Source organism: Coptis chinensis, chromosome 8 (assembly GCF_015680905.1).
Source record: "Coptis chinensis isolate HL-2020 chromosome 8, ASM1568090v1, whole genome shotgun sequence".
Classification (NCBI taxonomy): domain Eukaryota; kingdom Viridiplantae; phylum Streptophyta; class Magnoliopsida; order Ranunculales; family Ranunculaceae; genus Coptis; species Coptis chinensis.
Window position 1 is genome coordinate 45,615,812 of NC_141463.1, and position 9,379 is coordinate 45,625,190.

Consider the following 9,379-nt stretch of genomic DNA (forward strand, 5'->3'; position numbering starts at 1 on the left):
AGCAACAATTTTTTGGCATTGCAAAAGGCTGTGCTGCTTAAAACCCCTTATGTTGTAGTGTTGTTAACGTTTATTTGGCTATATCGATCCAAAAATGGCCTAAATTCTCTCCTAGGATATGGCGTGGTGATAACAATAAAATGATAGTTTTACCTACGAATAAGCAATGAGACTCAAACGTAAGTAAAACTAAAGCTATTTTCTTGCTTCATATTATCAAAGTTTTCTACTCTCGATGCTATTGAAATATAGTTGGAATAGAAAGTTCGTTCCACTCCTAGTTTGTTTAGGTGTAACGTGTCCCAGTTCATGTAAGTTAACAAAGTCGTGAGAGTAATTGTGGAAATTATACTATGATGTAAATTCAACTAATCAAGATACAATAATTCAACTATAGAAATACTAAATTGAAAATATGATAATGAATTAGGGGAATTTGATTCCACCTTGATTCGACTTAATAAACTAACGAAGAAATGTCGTAATCCGAATCGCAATGCTTTCTCCTCACAATTGGGTGTTTCTAATCCCTAATTGTTCATGGTAATCTCTACCAACTAACAACTAGCATGTGAAGCAATCAAACCCATTCTCATGGTGAACTAATTACTTTCTAGAATGGAATAAAATATTATGAACTATTCTACGCTAACAATAATCAAGTTTGATCAAGGCTTCTTCAAACCCCTCTAATAGAGGTTTTAGCCTTGAATCATTATACTATCATTTCCGAAACAATAACAAATAGAACAACTCATTATTGAATAAATGATTAAACTTTATAAATCTAATTTAACAATAGTCTAAGATTCAAAATGATTTAAAACAAGATTTGAAACTAATTTAGAACTAGATGATGATTAACTAATTATCAAATTAAGACAAACTAATTATGAATTTAAGACAACTAAAGCTAAATAAGAATTGAATCAATAAACTAAATTGAAATGAAAAACTAATATTTTATTATAAAACCAAATCGGATTCTAAATAATATTCATTCTTGTTCTAAAACTAATTCTATTTGATGTAAAAAACTTGATCTAAACTAAGTTCTTGGATAAATTGCTAAGTAAAAAAAACTAGATGCTTAAGAGCTAAGTTTTGTCTCTTATATGGAGGACACAAGATCCACTTTTTCGTGCATGGGCTGAGGAGCCATGTTTTGGGCCGAAAAATCGAGCCTGAAACCCAATTTCTTCAGTCCACAGAGGGCTTTTCAGTTGGAATTGACTTCAGCATCCTTTTTGTCCACTTTTGCTCCTCTGATTAGGTTAACGCTTAGACCATTAGAAAGCTCTTTCCAAGTCAGTCGTTTTGACGTAAGGTAGGCCCAATTCCGAGGTCTGAGTCCAAATATACGACCTTCAAAAGTTCTGCTGACTTTTGTGCGTTGTTTCTGCCTGCGTTGAGTTTGACTTTTTAGCTTTGACCGGGCTTTAAATGGGCTTTTTCTTCTTGGATATTGACCTTTAATCATAGAACTTTTTAACAACCAAAGCTTGCTCCATTATCTCGCAAAAGGGGCGCATTTCTGCACAAATCCGACTCCAATGCCTGAAATACATAAGAACACGATAAAAAGCACTAACTCTTACTTATTATTCACATAATTGGTCAAAAGCGATATTGTTAAAGGGGTTAAAACTACAGTTTTGGGCTCTTATCAAACCACCCCCAAACAGCATTTTGCTTGTCCTCAAGCAAATATGAGAAATTAAAATAAGTGACCAAAAATGGAGTTCTAACTAATCTCGTTTCGCCGAGTGCGATTACATTGACCATATGCAACAAGGCCTTAAACCACGAGGAATTCCCTAGTGGACGAGTTATAGCCTCGTGAGAGTTTTCCAGTGAAGGTACTCACAACTTTCATCTATACTACAACGACTAAGAAATAAAACTATTGTTTCCTTATTTATGTCTCAATTATCTATACATCTCACTAGCAATGAATACAAAATAATCAAGTCAAAACCTAAGCTAATATATGCATAATAAACAATCATCTTACGAATAAACATATATACAATGAGTAATACTATGAAATGCACTAACAGACCGTTTATGAAACTTTGGAATAGCGTCCTTAAGTAGGTCCTCACATAAAAGTCAAGACAAAAATACTCTGATTTTTCCGCTTAAGTTTCACTACTCCAGTGTGCAGTGGGCACACTTTACCTTACAAACTCAATGACACACAAGGAGCCGAAGTCGATCAAACACATCTGCCACTTACTATCACAATAACCTATTCCTAATTGAGCTAGAGGTCTTTATTAGGTGTTGCGGGGATTAGGAGATGGTTTAAGAATGAAGGAAATGGATATTCAAAAAGAACCAGTCTGAGATAATAGAATCTTCATATTATGTAACTAGAGAAAACCTTGTTCTTACTTTGCTTCTACACTTTGTTTCCATCCTTATCCATTTTTTTTTTCTTTTCCTTTGGCTTTTGACTCCTTTGATTTTCTTTTTGGAGTTCTATCTCTTTATTATTATTTTATTATTATTATTTATTTGGATGGAACTTCCTTTTCTTATTTGAAGCAACTAACAAATTTTTGATTTCAAAGGACTTTCTCTTTTATATTCTTCATCTCTATTCTCAGACTCATTCAAAAATGGGTAGGCTGATTTTTTTTTTTTTTTTTTTTTTATAAAAGGGTAAAGGATTTGCGGTTTATGAACGACAAAGAAAGGCTCAGAGGGGCGACTAGCGGAAAATAATTTCATAAAGTTTGAATTTCTAGCTATATCGATCAAAAGAGGGCCTAAATTCTCGCTTAGGATATGGTATAGTGATCAAGCAAGTGGACGTGTGATTTCTCTATCCATAATTTACTTCTCCCTTGAGTCATTCTTAAATATTTCACATATATAAGACTTTAGGCTATATTCTCACAGGATTTGTAGAATAAGTACTCTAGCCTAGATTTCATAAACTTACTACCAATACAACATAGATACTCATGCAATATAGTTATAGAAAGAAGCAAAGATTATTACCTACATATTAACCTAAGTTTCTAAAAACTATTCTAATGCAAAAGCTAACGTGGGACGTCTAGATTATTAAAAGCATAGAGAAAGAAAACAATACCAATATTCCTAAGTGTATAGCATAAACTTTTTATTTATATTTTTTGAAATTTTGAAATTTTTAATAGAAAACAAGTGCATATTATACATATCTATATCCTAACAGATGCCTTAAATTACGCATGTTTCTATGCCACCCCAAACAAGAAGCATGTTTTGTCCTCAAAGTATTGAAATAAAAAGGGTAGAAAAATACCATGGAAACGCATAAAATTTGGGAACATCTGCAAAACAAGGTTAAAATATACTAATATAGAAAAATAAAAATAGACACAACTCTATATGAGTTCTACCCGTTATGGGGTTATAAGAAGTAAAATGCTTGGGACATAAGCAGACACTAACTGAAACTAAAAACTTACCTTATCTCCATTGTTTAAACGTCATCATCCTCCTCTTCTATAAAGAAATGAAATTCCTTCGTATCCTGCCATGCCATGATGATTTGCCAGGCTTCACGCCATTTATCATCTACGATCGCTAACCTGTTAAGTGCTACTTGGTCGGATAGGGTGTAAGGTGCAACCTGATAAGGTTGTATCCTCCATCCTTGCCAAGTCATTGCACGGAAAGATCGAATAATACAATTGGTGGGTCTTACAATGTCGACCCCAACCCAATCTGTAAAATGGGTAAAAAAAAAATAGGGAAGAAACATAGCATAATATGGCAAACTAAAACAGGCATAAGAAGGTACTTATGCCTCATGCTATGGGCTCGCTAAACTAGAAACTAAGGTTTGGGGAAGGTCATAGAGCATACGTCCCGTGGCTAAAGCAAGGAAGACGCTGCAAGTGGCGTCATTCACAGAAGAAAAACGCCATTGCCCTAATATGTTTAACATGATCCAAAACATAATAGTGCCCACGTTCATGGACAGGTTACCAAGGGCGACGTTGTATTCCCCTTGGTCCTCGATACGGAAAATTCCTGCCCCATAAGCCTCATGCAAAAACTCATAGGTGTAGATATACATATTATCTACCCAATAGCCCTATAAGTCTTGTATTTCAGCGGGCATAGCAAGTCCAAGAACAAAGGCTAGCAAGAACTTAGTAATTTCCATTGGGACTTTCGTTTGAGAGCATTTGAGAGCTGTGAGGGCATTTCAGTCTTTACATGTTTTAATTCCTTTTTTAGAAATCTTTTTTCTACTTGTAGTAAAAAATTGTTGATAAGGTTTCTCTTTGGAGGGAAAACTTCCCTTTCGAATGGGTTGACCGGCAGTTAACCCCGTCCCTCTGATCGTTTGAGAGGTTTTACAAACATGGATGAGACTTCAACAATAGTTCTGGGGGCTGAAATGAGTTAAGCTCCGGTCTTTTGTCCTTGGGGTTTTTTGAATGAGGAAGGAACACAGACTACCGGGTCTGCAACTGAGGTTGTGGAGAAACTATCGGCAAATGGAAATGTGACTAACAAGGGTAAAGAAACTCAGAGAAAATCATATGCTAGGGCCACAAAGACTACTTATATGAGGGAAGTTGATACAGCAGCTCTGCCAGTGCCTGGTCGTCAAGGTGAGTACCCTACTATCACTATTCAGGCCGAAGATGTTGATAAAGGGCTAGAGTTTTGCAAACTAGCTCTAGTGGGGTGACTGGACATGTCTAAGCTTACTATGAATGTTGTCAATGAAAAGGTTAAACAATTGTGGAAACCGAACCATGAATGGCAAGCAACGCCCTTGGGTAAAGGGTACATCATGTTTCGATTTACCAATGAGTTGGACTATCACCGAATTTGGGGTCGGGGAACACCGGTTTTGATGATCAAATTTTTACGGTGAGCAAGTGGACTCCAAACTTCTCCACAAGCAAAGAAAACCACTCCAATGCATTAGTCTGGATCCGATTTCCAGGATTGAGTCTTGAATACTGGGAAATCAAAACCTTGTTCTCTCTTGCAAGGGCCATTGGAAGGCCAATCCACACTGATGAGAACACTACAAAGAGAACTTTGGGGTACTATGCTAGTGTGTTAGTGGATTTGGACCTGAATGAGAAAATTCCTGACAAGATTTGGGTGGAGGTGGAAGGAAAGGATATCAAATTTTGGCAGAGTGTAGAACCTGGTCATTTGCCTAAATTTTGCAATCATTGCAAGAGGGTTGGTCATTTGGTTACCGAATGTAGGATACTAAAGCTCGACCTAAGCAAGAATAAGGAAAAGGGATGCAATAGCACGACTGAACTAAGCATGGATGGCATGTCAAAAAACTAGAGGAAGCAAAATAGAAAGAGAAATAAGGAAATTGAGGAGGTAATCAATGTCACTAAGGATACCAATCTCGAGATGGAAGTGGGGCAGAGTAGTAAGGGACAGGAGCAAGTGCCTCCAACCACTGAAACAAACACTGATGCAGTGAATGGTTCTACTGGGGAGCAACAACAAGTAGAAACTGATCACGGGGATGGGAATAAGAGTAATAAGGAAACTAAGAGCTTACAGGAAGAGGATGATTCTGAGGCAGAAAATGATATGGAGGCACAACCGGAAGTGGCAGAAGTAGTTGACTCACAAGGTCAAGGTCATGATATGAGGCAACAAGAGGGAGAGAAAATGGGAGAAGACCATGCACATATAGAAAGTCAATCAGTAGTTGGTATTACTTGTGTACTGCCTATACTTGCCATAACGTCTTCACACTCTGAGACTACAGATGGTCGTGGTGTTGAACAAGGGTTGAGAGAGCACAGGACTCAACTCTTGGAGCAGGATCAAGTTGTTACTAGGGTTACCCAAGATAGCCCAACCAGAGGACCAACTACTCCAATCATGACTAGTAATAACTTTACTTTACTAGGGGCAGAAGAACATGAACCTGTGTCAATTGTAGTACAAGGGAATGCAATGACGAAGGGAAATGGGCAAACTGGAAAGAAGAAGGCTGAAAAAAGGAATACCAAGGATCACTTGGAAGCTTCTACAACCCATGGGCATGGGACTACATTTCAAGCAAAGGTGCAGGACAAATATCTCCCTATTTCGAAATGAGGACCTTTTTTTGGAATATTAGGGGAGTGGTTAAAAATAAAGCTAGTGATAGACTGCGAGAACTCATGAAGCCTCATAATCTAGATATTGTTTGTTTGGCTGAACCTCTAGTTAGGCCACAAGTACATCTACTTGATTCTTTTTAATTTGAATTGTTTTGAGAGTACCTTGATTCATAACAATTCCTCAAATAGGATTGGTAACCTTTAGGTTTTTTGGAAGAGAGGCATCTCTGTATCAGTGGTTATGGCATCTGACCAACATATTACTATTTTGGTGGATGGGTGTTTTATATCTTTTATGCATGCAAATTGTTGGTTGGGCAATAGAAGAGAGTTGTGGGGTGATTTGAGCAGTTTTAACCCCACGATGCCGTGGTTGGTGATTGGTGACTTCAATAATGTCCTAAGAACTGATGAGAAAAAAGGAGGTAGACAACCCAATAGAGTGGCTATGCAGGACTTTAATGCCTTTGTGAACACAGCAGAGCTGTTGGAGAGTAATTGGGAGGGCACTAAATATACTTAGTGTAACAATCAAAGAGGTATTAAAAGGGTTCTTTATAGACTAGATAGAGCCTTTTATAATAAAGCTTGGAACTTTAGATTTGGTGGATGGAAATGTACGGCAGGAGCTTGACAGGCATCTGATAACTCTCCTTTGCTGGGCATGCACCCTAATATTCTGAAACCTAAGAGTACTCCTTTCAGATTCAATAAAATGTGGCTCTCTCACCCCATCTTTTTTGAGTTAGTGAAGACCAGCTGGACACAAACGTTTGAGGGAAGACCACTTCCTCCTCTCCTCATGGTTATGTGCAAGCTGCATAGACTGAAAACTGACTTAAAGAAATGGAATTTGGAGGTTTTTGGGCACACAGATGTCTCCATTAGAAAAGCAGAGGCTGAACTCCTTCGAATGCAACAACTGGTTGATTAAACAGTGGATGATGAACTTCTTATAGTAGAGGTTATACAGAAAGAGTTTGAATTGGATACAACCAGAGCTAATAGGTATTCTCTTTTGAGACAAAAGAGTAAAACTTGTTTCGAGGATGAGGGGGACAGAAACACTACATACTTCCACAATATATGCAGGGTCAAACAGGGGGCTTCTATGATCACTGAGTTTGTGACAGAGGATGGTACTGTGCTTGATGACCAGGAACAAATTAAGCAGTATGTAATAAGCTACTATGAAGAGAAGTATAGGGAGGTCCATGTTCAAGAAGACATGGAATTATTGAGTGTTATACCCAAACTAATTGATGAGGAAGAGAACTACAGTCTAACAAGAATGCCAGCTTATGAAGAAATTCAAAAGACTATTTTTAGCATGAAAATGGATAGTTCACCTAGACCTGATGGATTCCAAGGACATTTCTACTGCAAATGTTGGGGAATCATGAAGCAAGATGTGTGCTTGGCAATACAATCCTTCTTTATTCAAGGCTGCTTACCCAGAGGATTAAATTCAAATTTTATTGCTTTAATCCCAAAGGATAATAATGCCAAGAAACTCAGCTAGTATAGACCGATCTATATGGGAAACTTTCTCTTCAAGATTATTACTAAGCTTCTACAGTTGCGTCTCAATGTGTTGGCTGATGATACCATCACTAAGGAGCAAACTGGTTTTGTACCTTCACGATGCTCTCAGACAAGCATTTCCATGGCCTCTGAGCTGATGAATGAGTTGAAGAAGGATAGATTTGGTGGATTTGTAGTTGTGAAGTTAGAGATAATGCAATCTTATGAAACAATGAGTTGGAAGTTTCTCTTCCAAGTTATGGAAAGTATGGGTTTTTCAGATATCTAGATCAACTGGATAAGAACCATTGTGAGTTCGGCACAAATCCCTGTGTTATTTAATGGTGGACCTGTTGGTTTCTTTCCTATGCATTGAGGGCTTAAACAAGGTGATCCTCTTCCACCATTATTGTTTGCTATTGTTGAAGACACTCTGAGTAGAGCTATCCATTATCTCAGGGGCAAAAACCATCTAAAGCCACTAACTGTCATTAAGAAAGTGGCAGCTCAGAGTCATCTTATTTTTGCAGACGGCATCATTATCTTTGCAAATGGAGAGCTAAGAGGGATCAGAAAGCTCAATCATATTCTGAGGAGGTACCAGAACATAGCTGGACAACTTATTAGTCAAGACAAAAGTAAAAAAAAAATTCAGTAACTTTACTCAATCGAGAAAACAGGATGTGTTGTTGGAGTTGAATATGAAGGAAGGTTTCTTACCAGAGAAATATTTGGGAGTAAGTCTACAGCAAGGTAGAGTTACTAGGGCCTGTGTGACACCGATGTTAGATAAGATTCGGAAAAAGCTTACAAGTTGGAAGGGAAAGAGGCTGTCTTTTCAAGGGAGGATTACTTTGATCAAGTCAGTGCTATGTAGCATCCCAATTTACACCATGTCCATCTATGAATGGCCAATGGCTATGGTCAAAGAAGTAGAGGATATCATGAGGAATTTCCTATGGTCGGGTGATCCAAGCATAAGAAAGGGTGTCACAGTCAGCTAGGACAGAGTATGCAAGCTTACTTGGGAAGGAGGACTAGGGATTCGAAGGCTCAAGCAAATTAATATTGCGGTGTTAATGAAGTTGGCTTGGGAAGTATTAAAGGGTGAAACTGATTTTGCTTTCTTCATGAAAGCAAAGTACTTCAATCAAGATGGAGAGTTTATTCAATCTTACAAACCAACCTCTGTTTGGCCGGGGATAAGAAAAGTTCTTGTGGAAGTGAAGAGTAGAACTCAATGGGTGATAGCAAGTGGTTACAATATGGATATATGGAGGGACAATTGGTTGGGTAAGAAATCACTGAAAAGCATGCTCAATATCAATTCACTGGAATTAAAGGGCTGTCGAGCTAAGGTTTGCGATTTGCTTGAAGGTGATAATTGGTGCATCCCTGATGTGTTACAAGAGATAATGAATATAGTTCACAAAAGTTCAACTGATGTTCTGAAAGGAAACTTCTCGACAAAATCAACATATGATGAAATAAGAAAGAGGAGGCCGATTATTACATAAATTAAGAGCGTCTGGAATAGTTGTATACACCCTCGAACCTCAGCGCTGGCAAGGAAAATTATTAAAAGGGGAATTGCAACTGATGAAAGAATTCAGAAAACAGGCATCTCTCTGTCTTCTTGCTGCCGCTTGTGTGGAAGTGCTGGGGAATCTACACAGCATCTCTTTTGGCAATGTCAGTTTGCACAAGAGCTATGGGATTGGGTCAAACAGGTTTTTCAGGTAACCATTGCT

The 9,379-nt window shown here is 37.8% G+C and overlaps 1 protein-coding gene across 1 annotated transcript; it reads left to right on the forward strand.

The window, feature by feature from the left end:
• The first annotated feature begins 8,707 nt into the window (after positions 1-8,707).
• LOC147481645 (uncharacterized) lies at positions 8,708-9,145 on the forward strand. Its single transcript, XM_086578993.1, has one exon. It carries the CDS (start codon positions 8,708-8,710, stop codon positions 9,143-9,145), a length of 438 nt encoding a protein of 145 aa, XP_086435119.1.
• Positions 9,146-9,379: the final 234 nt, after the last annotated feature.